General features: G+C 36.7%; 1 protein-coding gene across 1 annotated transcript in view; it reads right to left on the bottom strand.

Annotated features, from left to right (window-relative positions):
- Nucleotides 1-200: 200 nt before the first annotated feature.
- Nucleotides 201-19,469, bottom strand: part of LOC124093864 (ankyrin repeat domain-containing protein 20B) — a 55,965-nt gene continuing 36,696 nt past the window's right edge. Inside the window, exons 9-14 of the mRNA XM_046446405.2 lie at nt 12,820-12,853; nt 9,664-9,736; nt 6,861-6,918; nt 6,612-6,766; nt 5,080-5,175; nt 201-1,158 (exon numbers count right to left, since the gene is read on the bottom strand). Of these exons, the coding sequence (XP_046302361.2) occupies nt 886-1,158; nt 5,080-5,175; nt 6,612-6,766; nt 6,861-6,918; nt 9,664-9,736; nt 12,820-12,853 (689 nt within the window). The 3' untranslated portion in view covers nt 201-885. The remainder of the gene's footprint in view (nt 1,159-5,079; nt 5,176-6,611; nt 6,767-6,860; nt 6,919-9,663; nt 9,737-12,819; nt 12,854-19,469) is intronic.

Genomic DNA, 19,469 nt, shown 5'->3' with positions numbered 1-19,469 from the left:
TCTCTCCTTTGTTCTCTGCTATATCTTTAGTCTAAGAATAATGTCTGGCATATACTAGGGGCTCAATAAATATTCATACAAAGGAAGGGAGGGGAGAAAGAGAGAGAAGAGAAGAGAGAGGAGAGAGAATAGAGTAGGAAGGGAAGGAGAAAGGAGGGAAGAAAAGAGAATGAATGACAAGGCACCAAAGACAAGAGATGTATCTTTAAAAAGAATGTGGCCATTTATTTTATTATTTAAAATTGGAACTTGCATAAAATGACAGTTGCAGTGAACTCCACACGTCCCTGTGACATGAACTGTAGACAAGACCAGGCTGGACCTTTGCTCACCATTCTCAGGTCCAGTGGCCACAGCAGTCCGCTCTGTAACTTAATTTGCATCCACCACAATGTGTGACAGCCTCAGTTGCCAGTGTCCCAGAGCGGTTTTCTCAGGGTGACAGCAGGAAGGGGGTGGTGATCATGTACCATGGGGACTAGGATGTGGCTCTTGCTGCACTTCTCTCACAGCCTGTGGTCATCTGAAATAATGGTGAAGTACAAGAGGGAGCCCCAGGGGACAAGGGAAGGCTCAAGGTGTCTGGAAACTCTGGGGTGGAGAGACCCCAATGGGGTAATAATCCCCCAAAAGGATATAACTCAAAATAGGATTTACAAGAAACTTAAGCTTGAAGTTTCTGAAAAGCAGCATTATGTCTCTTCCTTCTAGTACTCATTCTGTTGATCTCTCAATTTTCTTCTCTCCCTTTCACACATACTTCGAGACGCCATCAGGCCGGTCCGGGAAGATTCAGAACACGCTCCTGCGGGTGTACAAGTGTGCTCCTGCGCATGCGTCTAGCTGCTGCCACGCCCTCCTCCGCGGTGGGGTGGGATGCGCAGCTCACACGTTGGTGTGCTGGGAACCTGCGGATGCTATGCTGCCTGGCTGGCTTCGGTTGGAGGGTGCTGAGCTGGCAGCCCGGCTCCTCCTGCTCTGATCCCCGCCTCCCTCGCTCTTCTGGGCTGGCTCTTCAGAGAGCTTGAGCTTTTCATGCTCCTCTTTCAAAAAGAAGTCCACTAACAAGCTCTTCTCTTTCTTGATCTGGTCGCTGATGTCTGTTGGGATATCTGGTATCATCCAGTCCACCAGAACACTCAGGAACATCACAAGGTTCTGCCAAAAGCAAGGGAGAGAGGGGCTGAGTGGAGAGGCAGACACGTCCAATATCAATGATGGTGCCTGTGTGTAGCGAGGCTTCATTTGATAATTGGTGGCTATTGCTCCTTCCCTTCAGCAGGGCTTGTTCTTGTCCTCCAATCCTCCAGGTCCTCCCTGCTCCAGAACCTTCTGGGATATGGCCACAGAGTGCAGTGGCCTCTCTAGAGCTGTAACTGTGACCCTTACTCCTTTCTCCCCTCTAGCTGCCTCTCTCTGTCCTCTCTGAGATGGGCTGTTGGTATTTGCATTGACTCCTGGTTTCAGTCTCCCTCACCTATAACTCACATCCACTGCATTCTGCCCTCAGTGTATCAACAGCCATCTGACCTGACTGGGACTTCCTGCCTCCAGCTCTCCTTGATCAATTCTAAGCTTTTGTGCACATTTGCATAGGGCTTCCTTCTTCTGGCTGCTGAGCCACATCCTTTCCCTTGGGTACACAGGTAAGAAAGGGCCATCTTTTCATGGAATCCCTAAAAAACAAATGCCAAATGTCTTCTTTGATATAAGGAAAGTAACTAAGAACAGAGTAGGGACGAAGAGCAGGAGAAGAAAATTAACATTTAACAGGGATGAGAGGTGGGAGGGAAAGGGAGAGAGAAGGGAAATTGCACGGTAATGGAAGGAGACCCTCAGGGTTATACAGTGGAGGGGGTAGAGAGAGAGGAGGGGAGGGGAGGGGAGAGGTGGGGAGGGGGGAGGGTGGAGGATGGGAAAGGCAGCGGAGCACAACAGACACTAGTATGGCAATTTGTAAATCAATGGATGTGTAACTGATGTGATTCTGCAATCTGTGTATGGGGTGAAGGTGGGAGTTCATAACCCACTTGAATCAAAGTGTGGAATATGATATGTCAAGAAATTTGTAATGTTTTGAACAACCCACAATAAAAAATTAAAAAAAAAATAAAATAAATAAAATAAAATAAAAAAAAACAGCATGGTACTGGTACCAAAACAGGCGGGTGGACCAATGGTACAGAATAGAGGACACAGAAACCAATCCACAAAACTACAACTACCTTATATTTGATAAAGGGGCTAAAAGCATGCAATGGAGGAAGGATAGCATCTTCAACAAATGGTGCTGGGAAAACTGGAAATCCATATGCAACAAAATGAAACTGAATCCCTTTCTCTCGCCATGCACAAAAGTTAATTCAAAATGGATCAAGGAGCTTGATATCAAATCAGAGACACGCCGTCTGATAGAAGAAAAAGTTGGCTACGATCTACATACTGTGGGGTTGGGCTCCAAATTCCTCAATAGGACACCCATAGCACAAAAGTTATAACTAGAATCAACAAATGGGACTTACTCAAACTAAAAAGTTTTTTCTCAGCAAAAGATACAATAAGAGAGGTAAATAGAGAGCCTACATCCTGGGAACAAATCTTTACTCCTCACACTTCAGATAGAGCCCTAATATCCAGAGTATACAAAGAACTCAAAAAATTAGACAATAAGAGAACAAACAACCCAATCAACAAATGGGCCAAGGACCTGAACAGACACTTCTCAGAGGAGGACATACAATCAATCAACAAGTACATGAAAAAATGCTCACCATCTCTAGCAGTCAGAGAAATGCAAATCAAAACCACCCTAAGATACCATCTCACTCCAGTTAGATTGGCAGCCATTATGAAGTCAAACAACAACAAGTGCTGGCGAGGATGTGGGGAAAAGGGTACACTTGTACATTGCTGGTGGGACTGCAAATTGGTGCAGCCAATTTGGAAAGCAGTATGGAGATTTCTTGGAAAGCTGGGAATGGAGCCACCATTTGACCCAGCTATTCCCCTTCTCGGTCTATTCCCTAAAGACCTAAAAAGAGCATGCTACAGGGACACTGCTACATCGATGTTCATAGCAGCACAATTCACAATAGCTAGACTGTGGAACCAACCTAGATGCCCTTCAATGGATGAATGGATAAAAAAAATGTGGCATTTATACACAATGGAGTATTACTCTGCATTAAAAAATGACAAAATCATAGAATTTACAGGGAAATGGATGGCATTAGAGCATATTATGCTAAGTGAAGCCAGCCAATCCCTAAAAAACAAATGCCAAATGTCTTCTTTGATATAAGGAGAGTAACTAGGAACAGAGTAGGGTCGAAGAGCATGAGAAGAAGATTAACATTAAACAGGGATGAGAGGTGGGAGGGAAAGGGAGAGAGAAGGGAAAATGCATGGAAATGGAAGGAGACCCTCAGAGTTATACAAAAGTACATACAAGAGGAATTGAGGGGAAGGGGAAAAATAATATAAGGGGGACAAACGAATGTCAGTAGAGGGAGCAGAGAGAGAAGAGGGGAGGGAAGGGGAGGGGAGGGGGGATAGTAGAGGATAGGAAAGGCAGCAGAATACAACAGACACTAGTATGGCAATATGTAAATCAATGGATGTGTAACTGATGTGATTCTGCAATCTGTATATGGGGTAAAAATGGGAGCTCATAACCCACTTGAATCAAATTGTGAAATATGATATATGAAGAACTATGTAATGTTTTGAACAGCCAACAATAAAAAAAATAAAATAAGAAATAATAATAATAGAATAATAAAATAAGAAATAGATTGCAGCAGTGTTAGGTGAAAACTGGCTGGTTCAAAGAGGGGAAGCTCCCCTCATGTGAGCCAAGACTTTATGCAATTTCAAGAAAATCATGTTCATCTAAATTCCAATAAACAATTTCCACAAAGGAGTAAGTTTGTTTCTGCCTGAGATGTCAAGGGAGGATACATGTACTACAGATTTTCCCCAGAAATATCAAAGTGCTTCTCCAGGAATCTTCTCCACTCAGTGTCCTTTTCCTAGGCTTTCTTCACAGGAGATCAGAAATCCCAGTCTTTACTTTCTTGTATTTATAAGACCCCACTATGATATGATTTCACTAGTTCAGGAGGCACCCACAACAAGAATCAGACTATGTCTAAAAGAGAAATTGAGAAAAAGACCTGTTGGGACCTTTGGGATGCTGGAGTCATTCATAGTCACATGGTCTACACAAGGTTTAGAAGCTGAGGTGAGTTTCATTTAAATGTTGCTGTAGGAAATCTGATAGCAAATGTTGAGGTTGGTTCTAGTAGAAAAGTTGCTGCTAGACTCTCCAGAGTTGAGCTGAGCTTTCATGTCTGACCACCTTACTGTGCTCAGAGGCATTTGAAGGAATAAACCTTACTTCTTCCACTGAAACAATATTAGTCACTTCCTATGTAATTTAAGTAGAGCACTGAGGGGGCTCCCCCTTTAGAAAGATTCCATTGCTGTGACTCTCTGTAAGATAATCATCTTCATGTTTTATACCTCTAAGACATAGTGACCACCTCTCTATACTGGAATTGTGGATTTCCACCCTATTTGCCCAGGATCAGAGCATAGACTGACAGGGATGTGCTGAAAACTCTGGTCAACAGGGAATGTGGTCTGCTGCTTGGCAAGTCTGTAAAATGATGGACAGTGGCGATAATTCCCTTTTTAAATTGGTGTTTTGAGATTAGGGACAGGAACAAAGATATGTTGTGGGTGGTTTTGTGAGGTAGAAGATTCAGGGAGAGCTGGGAAAGAGTTTCATGGAGAACTTGTTGTCTAGATTTTCACAAACCAAACATGGATCCTGAAATCAGTCCACCTCTACAATGCTTAGAGATGGAGCAAGCCCCACAGGGGCCTAGAATCTTGCATATCCCCTCACTGACAGTCAAACTCTGGAATTGGGAGTCTTCAGTGCAAACTGGCCCATGGGCTCCTTGTGTAACAGTTTTGTTGACAGTTTCTATTATGACCACACTCCTATGGTCATATATATTATTTATATAATAATATATAATATATATAAAACATATATAGTTTGTGATTCACCTCTTCCTCTGGAAAGGGTTCCATAACACTCCCTGGTAGGCAAGGATGAAAGGATTTCACATTAAAGTCTCCAAAAAAAATGCTGGCCTGTTTGGACTAGAATTGAGAAAAAAACAGCGTAAATATAGTTGCTCCACAGAAACCTCCCCAAACTGGTGTATTATACAAGTAGAAATTGTGGAAACAAGTGTCTACATTTTAATTACATCAGCAAGGAGAAATCATATACTTTTCTTGTATTTTTGTGGTTTTTATAGTTTTTAATTAGTTTTTATCTTTCCAATTCATATCATCTTTTATTATTTTATTGGTTTTCTTTGCACTTGCTTTATTGTCTCTCATCTGTATCTTCTCAATTTTTATTTTGTGATTTTTGTCTTCATTCTCCTTCCTTTGCCCCTCCACCACATTTTTTGTTTGTTTTGTCACCAGGGATTGAACTCAGGATATTCAATCACTGAGCCACATCCCCAATCATTCTATATTTTAATTAGAAATAGAGCCTCATGGATTGCTTAGGCCCTCACTAAGTTGCTGAGGTTGGCTTTATACTCATGATCCTTCTGCCTTAGCCTCCTAAGATGCTAGAATTACAGGCCTGCACCACTATTCTCAGTCCATTTTTGCCTATATATTTTAATATTAATTTTGGAATCACTAGTGCCTATTTTTTTGTGCATTGTACATTATCAGTTATCACTTCTTATAGGTTATTAAAGTTAGCGATCATTTTAAATAAGGTTTTTTACAAGTTAACATGTAATTTGCTTCCAGCAGATGCACACTCGCTCAGACCTCGGTGATCAGGTTCAGAACCAAGGCAGGCTTTCCTGGTGTGGAGCAGAAGACTGGTTGAGGAAGGGGTTGTAGGGAGGAGCTGTGGCTCTCACCAAGGTCCAGAAGAGGCAGTAGAGTTTGAGAGAGGTGAGGATCACACAGAGGCTCAGGAATGATGACAAGTGATGGGATGTCAGGTCCTCAGAAGGCTCTCGAGCTCCAGTACATCCTTGTTTTGGCTGGCTGAATCCCTGTTCATTTGCTCTATCAATTATACTAAATTTGGGGGCTTTTGAACCCCTTTTTAATCCTTATGAGCTACCACTGGATTTCTCAGTGACATTATTTATCCTGGGATCAGAAACATCTGGTCTGGTGGTCTCCACCCTGATCTTCTGGCCTTTCCCTCTTATCAGGCGAGGACAGCCTGCCAGAGGCTTCACTCTCTTTTATCAGGGTGAGGGGAAGTAATTTGTTTGAGGCCATTCTGGAGGGATCTGTGGATGTGCCTAGTGAAACTGCAGGTCTTTTAAAATGAAGTTAAAATGGGGTTGCTTAGGCTCAGGCCTAAGGTCATCCTGACGATTAGTTCCATCACATTCTATAATTGTTAATGGTATACTTAAAACTGTTGCTATCCTTGTTATTAGGACTCTATGGCCTTATATTTATTTCTAGGCTGTTTGGTATCATTATGTGTATATGAGAGATGATATGCAAAAACAATAAGAAAAATAATTTTTTAAAAATCTTACCTTTGAGCCAACTGAGGAAGAAAAAATACTCGGATAGTTCTTTATACTGATTTCCTCCACAGGAGTGGTTTCAATCACATTTTTCTTTTTAATATCACCATCACAGTTTCCAGGTAATGTTTTAAGTTTAGGTTCCTCAGTTTCATTTGTTTCTTCTACAAAAATAAAAGCAAAATAGAGAGTACAGAAAAAGCTCCATAATTTTAAATCTATAATCAGCTTGCAATAGATACTCTTCAAATATTTTACCATCATTCTTCGATTCATTAGAAGTGTGAGGTAATTCTCCATTTTCTTTGGGGATATCCTAGGAAGGAAAAAAAATATTTAGGTGTAATATGCACCAAATTTGAAAAATTAGCTTAACATTTTCCATTACTGCAGGATACAAGAGAAGGAGAACATGTTTCTGAGCCATTCCAATGTAAACTCAATTTAATCTTGCCACTTACTAAGCTATGTCTGCTCATGGGGTGAGGATGATGAGAGATCTCCAAAATGTTATTCCCCTTACCTCCAAGATAATTTCACAAATACTGACGTCCATTAAATTATTTTATTAATCCAAATGACCTAGGATGAAATTGAAGCCATCCATAGTTTAGAGTGCTTTTGAAAAAAAATGTATAGAAATTTAAAATAATTATGTGTGATATTTTTAATGTATTTTTGTGACATATATTGGCATAAATTATCTCTTGAGGGAAAATATGAGACCTAAGCTTTAAGAGAATCTTATAAATAAAACTGATAGAAATCACAAACAATATGAGTTCTGTCCATCTTGTGTGTTAAATAGCTAAAAATACATGTTAATATAAATGTTGAGCCTTCCAAGATAGAGAAGAATGACAAAAACAACCTTGTGGGGGCAATATCATTGAATGAAAACCTCACAGTTGCTAAATGGAAAGATTAACCAAATAACCAAAGAATGGAGACAGAGATGACTCAAAGAACATACAATGAAGAGAAGTTTTCTTCAAGAGAATATTGAGTCTTGGATTAAATAATTTAAAAAAATAAACAAGGAGTGAGAAACAAATGTTCATCTTAAGTCCAAATCTATGCTCATAATTAGAGGATGCTTGAAGAATATTCTGGTTCCTACTTTCATATTTATGAAATTTCCCTGACTAGTTTGCTTCTTCTTTGTGGCACTAATTCAACATAACTCACCTGAATTTATACATCCTAGATATCAAAAGAAAATTCAAACTTAAAGCATATTTTTAGAATTCAGTAGTTAATTAATAGTCATCTCATGCATGCTATGTTATTTAGAACACTTCATTCTATAGAAATTTATTTCTAAGCCAGGTATGGTGGTGCACCTCTGTAATCCCAGTGGCTTCGGAGGCTAAGACAGGAGGATCGCAAGTTCAAAGCCAGCCTCAGCCATGGTGAGGCTCTAAGCAACTCAGTGAGACTCTGTCTTTAAATAAAATACAAAATAGGGCTTGGGATGTGGCTCAGCAGTAAAGTGGCCCTGAGTTCAATCTTTAGTACCAAAAAAAAAAAAAAAAAAATTAAAAATAAAGAATTTTTTTCATGTGTTTTTACTCATTTATTCATGTTCAAAAAATTAAGAAGCTATTTCCTTACATTTGAACCATATTGTAGCTGCTCCAGGATATACGCAAATATATTTATTAACCTTGACTAGCTTATTAATATTTAAAAAGCTATTAAATGAATATTTAAATAACTAAGTAAAAAATGTCTAAAATATGAGATCTCAGAATGTGACATAAGCATTTGAATATTTTAAAACACTATGATACAAAAAATATAAAACTAAAGTCTTATCATATGGTTATTGAGAGTCTATGCTTCCAGTAGTGGTTATTATTTTTCACAAGACATCTATTTTTCAATTAGATAAAGAGTTTTAAATATACTCTTAGTGGAAAGAGTCAGAAGGCATGAAGAAATCCCTTTTTAATGCAAACATTTTTATAATGTTATTATATTTTTGTACATTTATTTACTTAGTTTTATATGATGCTGAGGAGTGAACCCCTTGCCTCACAGTCCATACTAGGCAAGTACTGTATAACTCAGCTACAACTGCAGCCCCTAATCTAAAGATTAATATACCTATTCTAAATTTGTATGTTTCCATAATTTCTAATGTTACTTTAGTGTAAAAATGGAGCCAAGGATAGAAATAATGAAAAAAGTCTCCTAGAAATATATTGAGTAAAATATAAAGGGTCTTTTTTTTTTTTTTTTTTTTTTTTTTTTAATTTTTTATTGTGGGTTGTTCAAAACATTACAAATTTCTTGACATATCATATTCCACACTTTGATTCTAGTGGGTTATGAACTCCCACCTTCACCCCATACACAGATTGCAGATTCACATCAGTTACACATCCATTGATTTACAAATTGCCATACTAGTGTCTGTTGTGCTCCGCTGCCTTTCCCATCATCCACCCTCCCCCCTCCCCACCTCTCCCCTCCCCTCCCCTCCTCTCTCTCTACCCCCTCCACTGTATAACCCTGAGGGTCTCCTTCCATTACCGTGCAATTTACCTTCTCTCTCCCTTTCCCTCCCACCTCTCATCCCTGTTAAATGTTAATTTTCTTAAAAAAAAAAAAAAAAAAAAAAAAAACCTCTATCCAATGTGCCTTATTTATTTCAAATTAAAGGCATAAAAGAAATTTCATGATTCTACAAAAAATAATTTGGGCATGAATATTATAAATCATGTAAGTATGATTTAAAAGTCACACTAATGTAAATCTAACAAAAAATCCTTGACCAAATTTCCTATTGCTTCTGCAATAAGAAATTTATTCCTGATGCAATTTTTCTATCAATATGTATTTACCAGTACAATGTTTCTTCCATCCCCCACCAAACTAAACTCCTCAAGGGAACATTGGCATTTGTACAAGTTAAAAAATATCAACATAATTCTCTTAAAATGGTTTTGTCTGAGCAAATTTGCATAAAATAGATCAGAAAACCATTGCTAAGTTTTAACACCTCAAAACCAAAAATTCAGAACAAGAAAATTAATTTCACAAAAGATCACTTTACCTTGTCATAATATTTATATTTGGCCTCATCCAAGGTGAGACAATGATCATCAGGATCAGTTTTATTAGAAATCCTGTAAAGCAAAAATGTATAATAAAGTAGTTGGATAGTATTTTTAATAAACTCTAGTAAAAACTTAGATTTAACTTTATTAAATTGTATTTCTTGACTGATATGATTAAAACATAACCTCTGTTTTATAAAGCTCTTTCTGCCTTCACTTTTTTTAAACTATGAGATATTCAATGATGGTAGTCTTAATTCCATTTCAGACTGACAGTGAATGTATTGGCAGAACTTGAGAATAAACTTATTCTCAGAAACTGCCTGTCTTGAAGGCTGAACTTAAAATCCAATTAATAGCTGCCACACACATCCACACACAAACACACACACTTTTTTTTTTAACCTTAAGTGGAACACCCATTTTATAACCCAAGACAAGGTAACAAGAAACAGTGCCTTCTCTCTTGGTTATCCATGGATTAAAGACTAAGTAAGGTAGTTTAAAATGGCGGTATTAGTTCTTCAGCATGGATATCACCTACTGAAAATACCCCATTGTGCAGCGTGTGGTGATGCATGCTTGTAATCACAGCAAATTGGGAGGTTGAGGCAGGAGCATTCAAGTTTGAAGACAGTCTCAGTGAATTAGTGAGGCCCCCAACAATTTGGTGACATTCTGTCTCAAAACCAAACATAAAATAATAGGGCTGGGGATGTGTCTCAGTGTTCAAGCACCCCTAGGTTTTGTCCCCATTGTAAAGAAGAAAAACAAAAACAAAAAGAAGACAGCAAAAGTGAGGCACTAAGCAACTCACTGAGACCCTATCTCTAAATAAAATTAAAGGTAGGGCTAGGGAAATGGCTCAGTAGGCAAATGCCCCTGAGTTCAATCCCTGATACCAGAAAAAAAGAAAGAAAGAAAAAAAGAAAAAGAAACCATGAAACCTTAAAAAAAATTTTGAACACTGAATGTTCAAAGTCAAGAAATGAATGTATATGTTGTTATTGAGAATACTTATTATAAATGTATTATGAATCCCACTTTATTCAAATCTACATAAACTAGCAAGCACCTATAACCTTTACAGGCCCTCAGATACCCAAGGGAAAAGATTGCTAGAAAAACAGAGTACTGGTAATCATACCTGTGTTTCCCTAAATATTATCTAAATATCCTCCTTCCTCTGGGATTCCACTCCCCATTCTCTCATCTGCAGGACTCAGTGGGACCCTCCAAACTTTAAACCTACATTGTATGAAGATGCAGATTCCTGATACAAGTTATACTCAAAGGACCAAGAGTCACAGTTCCTTCTGCTAGTGGGAAACAAACTGAATGGAGTCTCAGTCACAGGCCTTAGCATAAACATTTTACCAACTACCTAACTGAAGCTCTTCAATGACTTTGCCAGCCAATTATTTTCATGATCTACTATATGTGCACATAAGAAGGACATCAATGAGTTGAGAAAAGAAGTAGAGGAGAATGGACACTTGCTAGACTGTAGATCCATGTGTCCAACAAATTCTAGTCTCCTGGGTTTTTAGAGTCCCTAAGCCACTCTCAGATCTCTAAACTATGGAGACTTTTCCCATGGCTCAAATTATATTAACATCTTTTAAAAAACAAACAAACAAAAAAAAAAAAACCTTGAATTTTGTCACTTCTTCCAGTTAAACAAACAAGAAAATAACAACCTATCAGGACTTCCTTCAAATCTTATTTTTAATAGGCCTTTCTAGACAGCTTCCAATATTCTATGTCCTTAATATCCATTTTGTGTTAATCAAACTGGTCATAAACCCCAAGGTTTTGGTCAATTTTCTACAACCCTTATTTCTAGTAAACACAGTGCTGTTTCTCTTCAGTTTTGCCCTTCCATTTGTTAGTGTCACTCTGATACTCTATTACTGGGCTTACTTAGTAATCCCAGTCTTATCCACTTTAGTTGGGTTTCTACAGACACTCCCTAACCTGTTATGAACACATTTACTACACAATGATAATCAGGAAAAGTACTGAGTTAGCATGAAGGAACCTCAGTTTGAATCTTATTGCTATTCCTTTCTATATCCACAAAAGTCCCTTTCATATCTATACGTTTCAGGGTCATCATCATGACCATCATTTGGCCAGCATGTCAAATACATATTGAAGGGTGAGAGGGTACATTGATAGGTGAAAATTCCTTAAAATTCTTAAATTCTTTGAGCTTTGGATTCTTTCAATAGGAAAAAAATGAATATTCAATTGACACAACTTTAAAAAAATAAAGAGAGCACAACAAAAAATAAAAATAAAAATTCAAGAAAAGATTTTAATCATAGAAAAAGAAAACAAGATTATAAAGAAAAAAGTCTTCATAAAGGTAAATAGGGGTAGTAGCCTGAAGGAAAATGTAGCTCTTGATTTATAAAACAGTTTATAAAAACAGAGGTCAAAGATACGTGGGGTAGAATACTGAAGGAAACCAAACTGGGAAATCAGGAAGTAGAGATATCAATTAAAATATTCTCCATATGGAGCCTTAATATATTTAATATAACATGGTTTACACAAAGGTATCCTTAACTTCAAGTAAAATGATTCCTTTCCAGGACTAGCCTGTTCTTGTTTATGAAGAAAACATGATACCACAGCTTTGTGAGATTTTTCCTAAAAATCTTTGATGTACAAAAAAAGAAATTTTGTTATCAGTGAAACTGTCAAAAATATCAGGACAAACTCTATACCAAGGCTTCGCAGGTAAATTATGAGTCAGAATTAACACACAACTGACTTTGACTTTCTGAATTGATGATACAGACCTGCTTCTTGATTCTAGTACAGCACTGGCATCAACCTACACAGTAGGGCAATACAATGGAGTTGTCAGCCAGGCAAGCTTACAGTAACTACAGGCCTGGTACTTATTAATTGTGGGAATATGGGACAATTAGTCAACTTCTATGAATGAGTGAGAACTGCTTAATTAGTAAATAACAGGTTATAATAGCACAGACACTTTCAAAGTCATTGCGATGACTTTAACAAACAAGTGTTAGATGCAATTGTCTATCCTAGACTGGAACACTCAAAAAATATTTGTTCCTTTCATCTTCATTCTATAATTAGCTATCATACAATTTTTTTACTCTATAAAATCCTACCTTTTTAAATTGTCATCCGTAGAATCTTCATCCACTATTAAAGAAAAGAGTAAAATACATATTTAATCAACAATAGAAAATATAAAATATTAAAAGTGTATGAGTCTGATGCTTTTTTATAGAGAATTCTTCTAGGCCCATATATGGAGCCTTTTCTAGAATGAATATTAATTATATTTCTGATAGGCAATTAATGCATTAAGAACTCTTCAGTCCCATACTTTGCACTTTTTAAATGCAAGGAAGATGCATGGGATTTATCAAAATTTGATACCTAAAAGTAAAAGTAAACAGTCCCATGACTGTACTTTTACCTAAAAGTTACAAGATGGACAGAAAACAATATCATTAGCAGATTCAGGAGCATAGAGATGAAAGTGTCAAACAAATAGCATGATTTTTCTGGACTAATTGCAGTAGGAATAATTATCAGAGAATATTCTTAGGCTGTTATGATACACAATCGCTCCAGATTTTCAGTCAAAACTGCTCAGGTTAAAATGAAACCCTTTACCACAAGGAAGGTGGATGCATGGACAGTGTACTTTGCTGCATGGCAAAACTCAAGAAAACAGACCAGGAACTGGAATGCTTACATAGACATTCCAGGTTAAATATGAGGAGAGCTAAATAGAAATTGATATGTTAACCCTCACTAATCCTGTTCTGGTGAAGATATTATTCTCTTATTTCCAGATGCTTTCTCTCTTATGTGTCATATAAACAAGGCATTACCTCCAATGTGGGCAGTGAGGGGGGGACACTAAAAAGATGAAATCCTTGAGAGTTTGTACATTCTGGTATCTACTTTGTTGTCATAGGAAAACTTAGAAGTACTAGGGAGGTAGCAGCAAGTTGTCATGTAGAAATAGCTGATATGAGAAAGGATTAAAGTAAACTATTATGTTTTCAGAATGTGCCAACCATTGTCTCTCTGATGAGAAAAAAGTCCTTTCCAATGCATTTAAATTATGAAACAAAACAATGTTACTCTTTTGGCATTTCCCCCAAGAGAAAATCTACTGATAGGATACAGAATGGAGCTTAATGGTAGTGTGTTGCATAGAATGCATGAATCCTGGGTTCGATCCCTAGAAGTGAAATAATAATAGTAATAAAAATAACAAAAATTTTAAAAGAATGTCAGTTCTGTTAAAATTAAATAGTCTGATTTCATACTCTTCTCTGAAAATATTAGAATTACTTTTTAGATTATTTGAAGTACGTCATTAATTTGTAATGGCAAAAATGTAAAGCATATAGTATGAATAAATCCGAAGGGGCTTATACAAAGAAGGGGACATAACTTTAGACAATGTTGGATTTGCTAAATTTAAAGCACTTATGGAATTATTTTACTCAATATACTACCTCAAGCATGTGGCAATGTAATTATTTTTTCTTTGTTTTTATTGGTTCTTTTAATTTAAACATTAGGATTCATTTTGATCAAATTCTACAGCTTCGTTTTTTCTTTTAAATTCAGTCCCCAGTAGATACCCTTTTTCTCCCCCCCCCCTTGCTTTGTTTCCTTTCATCTACTGTCCTGAACTGTTATTTATATCCTTTTTTTAAAAAAAAAATTAGTACCTTGGGGACATACATGTTGATGAGATTCAGTATGGGGCTGTCATAAATATACATAGCAAATTTCATTGAGATTCTGTTTTAGTCCGATTTTTTATTGCTGTGACTACAGGACCTGACCAGAACAATTATAGTGGGGAAAGAGTTTATTTGAAGGTTTAAGAGGTCTCTGTCAATAGACTGCCAACTCCATTCCCTGGGACTCCAGATGAGGCTGAACATCATGGTGGAAGAGTAAGGCATAGGGAAGCAGCTCACTTGTTGAACAGAAAGCAGAGAGAGACTCTACTCACCAGATATAAAATATCAAAGGCAAACCTTCAATGACGCACATCCTTAGCCGCACTTTACCTGCCTTCAGTTACCACCCAGTTAATCCCATCAGGGGATTAATTCACTGACTGGGTTAAGACTCTCATAGCTCAATCATTTCCCCTCTAAACCTTCTTGCATTATATCACACATGAGCTTTTTGGGGACACCTCACATCCAAACCATCAAAGATTCATTCTGACAACTGAAGAGGAGATAATTTTAATTCATGTTTACTACTCTTTTTCTAGAAAGTTTTCCTATGGCAAGGCTGTAAAATACTTTTTGATGACCATTGTTATAAACTATGACTTCTTGAGATTGTCAGATTCCACTGAGACGATTTTATCTGGTCCCAGTAGAGTAGGATGTTACAGTTAGCACTGTGTTGTACAGCATGATCCAATTTTTTTTTCAATCCTTTTCATTATGTGGCAAATCTTTATAGACTTCCTGCTTTTTCTGCATGTAATCCATATGCCCTCATGTCCTATACTGGTGAACAAAAATTGGAAAACAAGGGCTATAAATGAAGCCCACTAATAGACAATGTGCCTATATCACATGATGTAATGTATTCAATCACTAGCACCACAAAAGAAAGAAAAACTAAAAAGTATTTTGTAAATGACTAGATTTAATTACGTTGGAACTTTAATATTTTAAATATACTATACTTTTCCAAATATAAGGTTACTCTGGAAAAAAATATTCCAGATATAATAGAGATAAGTGGTTGGAAGGGGTTACATGTGTGTTGAGGTGATTAGGAAGAAGATAAGCACAATAAAACATTTTGTTTCTGAAGCTACAACTATGAATACATGCTATTATCCATTTTTCTAAAAACCACAGTTGTATAGCACGCACCAAGAAAGAATCCTAATATAAATTAAATATGTGAGTGATAATAATGTATAAGTGTAGGCTCATCATTGTTAGCAAGAGTATGCCCCTAGTAGTGGACATTGATAATGGAGGAGTACTGTGAAAGTAAAGGAAGTACAGAAGAAAATATCTTTGTACCTTCCATATTTTTCTGTGAATTTAAAACTATGTATTAGGGACCAAGGATATACCTCAGTGGTAGAGCACTTACCTGGATGCATAATGCCCTAGATTTGATTACAGTACTGAACACAAAAAGTTACTAGATAATAAAAAAAAAAAAGATACTCACTGAGCTGACCATTAACAGTTAATAAGTATTATGGCAAGATAGTCACCTCCAAATTGGCGATAGAATATGGCTATTCTCATAAGTTGAAGAAATTGAAAATACACAAATGAATAATTTAATTACATATTTATGCAAAAAATAGTTTAAAAATGCCACAGAGTATTTCACCTCATTTTAATGAGACAACTCATTTTTAGTGACACAACTAACTAACTTTTATTTACTAAATACATTCAACTTATAGAAAAAAATATTAGAAAATACATTTGCTCTTTGGAACAATCTCAATTCACATTCACATTTTGGGTAGATACTGGAGTTCAGACATTTGCCACATCCCTGGGCACAGAGACTATAGTTCTTTTTTTTTCTTTTTTGAGAGAGAGAGAGAAAATTTTAATTTTTTTTTTTTTTCAGTTTTTGGCGGACACAACATCTTTGTTTGTATGTGGTGATGAGGATCGAACCTGGGCCGCACGCTTGCCAGGCAAGCGCACTACCGCTTGAGCCACATCCCCAGCCCACACAGACTATAGTTCTACAGGCGGAATATATGACTTTCTGGCACAACCCTCATAATGCCAAAGCTCTGCAGGTATGAAGGGCTTGCTGCTATGCAGGCATTGACAATTGCCCTGGGCAAAACTAGGACAGTGTGTGCACATACAACTCATGTAGAAGAAATTCTTGACTAGATTTTGCTTTGTGTTACTTTCTTTTTAATTATTACTTTGTCATTTTGTTTCATTACTTTTATCTTATTGTCATAATTTAATAGAATTTTTAAATTTTCTTCTAATTTCTCATTTTTCCTTTTTTTAAAATTAATTTTACTTTTATGAACCTTTAACAATTTAGTAGATCCTAAATATTTTATCCTTTTCTTCTCTGTTGTTACTGGTGTTTTTTTTTTCTTTTTGATTGTTTCTGTATACCTATATCTAGTTTGCCTTCATGCTGTATTATTGTTGTTTGTCTTCTTCCATCTGCATTGGGGATCCAGCCCCATTCCTTGAACACATTGGCAGGTACTTTGCAACTTCTAAAACCCACAGCAAAGGTAAGAAAAAATGCATCTTACTTTCCACGGAAGACGTACATTCCCACTTATAACTTGGCAGGTACTTCAAGTCAAATAACAGGGTAAATAAAAGCCCCCAGCTGACATGTACCCATGTTGGTATGGATCGAATGTACTATAATCCAGTGTTTGGCAGCCACCCTCATAGCATGAGCAGGTAGGTGAAACAACTCTGTTTACAGAGTTGTGCAGGTATGAAGTCTGCACCAAGCAGCACCTCAGCCTAGGTTGTTGGAGGCCATGACCATGTCAAGATGGTGCCTGGCAGTTTGCCAGGAGGAGTGGCTTGTGAGGCAATGCCACTGAGTCATCAAGATGGTGGGGACTCCTTATTGGCTGATTGCTGTATCTGTAGGGGAGCAATGCTATGATTGGATGATGCTGATTGAGTCATGCTTTATGTAAATCAGTTAGATATATATACTTCTGCTGTTCTACAATAAAGCAGTTACCTTCAGTTACTGCTTCAACCTTCAGTTGCTTGTCACCTCTCAGTTACTTTGCCCAGCTGGACTGTGGCACTAGGTCTCTCCCGTGCCTTTGCAGACAGAAAATTATTGACAAGGCTACACTAATGACCACAAAAAATGCAGCCCACATAATCCACTGCCTACATCATGTGACTCCATTCTCACAAGATTGACAAAGAAAGTTGGTCCTTCAGGCTATGATAGTACAAACTGTGACAAAATCCATGAATCACAGTCAGGTAAAACATAAAAGTCTATAATACAAAGTCTATAATTTGGAAATAATCTTGACAAAATAAACCAATAGCCCAGGATACATCATCAAGAGAAGGTTATTTCCTAAGAAGACTCTCACATAAATGTGGAAGAAACATACATCCCCACAGATGCACAAAATTTAGCACAAATATAAGATGAACAAGTAAGGTAACATGGATCCTCCAAAAGTTCATAACTCTCTAGCAACTGATTCCAATGACACTGCAGTAGACAAAATGCCAGAAAAAGGATTTAAAAAGATTAAAAATAATGTATGAACTCAAAAATGATACAAATAGAAGATAAATAAAGTAATAAAAACTTTACAAGGCATTAGAGAACAGTGCAAAAATAGAGCTTCCGAAAAGAAATCAAACAGCAATCTTGGAAATAAATAGCTTAATATTTCAAATTAAAAAAAAATAAATCTAAGTTTCAATCATAGACTAGATTAATCAGAAGAAAAAATATCAGAGTTGGAAGGCAATGATGAATGTCACGTTTAGTTAGTTATGACAACAAAAAGAAGAAGAAACAGAATATACAAAGTCCTTGGTACCTGATTTATAGACTAAACTCATGAATTATGAACATAGACAATGGTGTATTACTACAGGCTTATAGGCAATGCAATTTATTTGGAGAAAAAAATAGCAGAAAATTTCTTAAATTTTTTGAATGTTATGGATGTCCTTGGGGCTGGGGATGTGGCTCAAGCGGTAGCACACTGGCCTGGCATGCGTGCGGCCCGGGTTCAATCCTCAGCACCACATACAAACAAAGATGTTGTGTCTGCCAAAAACTAAAAAAAAAAAAAAACCCAAAAAACATGAATGTTATGGATGTCCAGATACAGGAAGCATTTAGAACACCAAATGGACATGACCAGAATAGAACTTCTCCACGTTCGTTTATAAAAATTGCCAAAAGTACATTGAAAGATGTAAAAAAGGCCAAAGCACTTATAGAATAAACTCATAAGAACATAAGAGTTATCAACAGAAACTTTGAAGGCCAGGGAACATGAAATGGTATATTTCAAGCCTTTCAGAGAAAAGAAAGAAACAAAGACAAAAACTTAAGATGGATGGAAAGGCTGGCTATTATGTTAAGCAGAATAAGTCAGAAACATAAATCAAATATCACATTCTCTATAACATGTGCAATTTGAAAACAAATTAAGAATGACTAGGAAATGGAAAAGGGGTTATTAGGAAAGAGGGAAGGTAACAAGGGATGAAGAAATGAAGGGACAGATAGAAATGGAAGTAGGGAAAGTGGTTTGGGACTCAAGTACTATTTACATATGTATGGAAATATCACTGTAAAATCCATGAATTTGTATACACAGTAAGAGTTGATATCTATAGTAAAAATAGAACATCTGTTTTTATTACAAGTCCACTTTGCTACAATGTCATTATATAGGAAAGACAACATGCTAATTTGAATTTTTTTACTTATTTATGCACATAAATATAAGATTTCAGGGGCCAAGATTAAGTTAGCCTAAAATTACTTCAGACAATATCATTTCAGATTATAAATTTCCTACAATTAATGGCTTAAATAATCATGAATTCTAGATTATTAATAAAAATATTAAGAACAATATGAATGTAACACATTAATTTCTCCACTGCTCCTTAGCAGTCCAAACTTTCTTACTCTTATTTATTTACTTAGGTACCAGGAATTGAGCCCAGGAGAGCTTAACCACTCACAGACATCCCAGTCCTTTTGTAATTTTTGAGAAAGTGTC

The sequence above is a fragment of the Marmota monax genome, unplaced genomic scaffold (assembly GCF_021218885.2).
Source record: "Marmota monax isolate L192 unplaced genomic scaffold, Marmota_monax_Labrador192_F-V1.1 WCK01_AAM20220418_F8-fsc00188, whole genome shotgun sequence".
Taxonomy (NCBI): domain Eukaryota; kingdom Metazoa; phylum Chordata; class Mammalia; order Rodentia; family Sciuridae; genus Marmota; species Marmota monax.
This window is presented reverse-complemented; position numbering and strand designations above follow the sequence as displayed.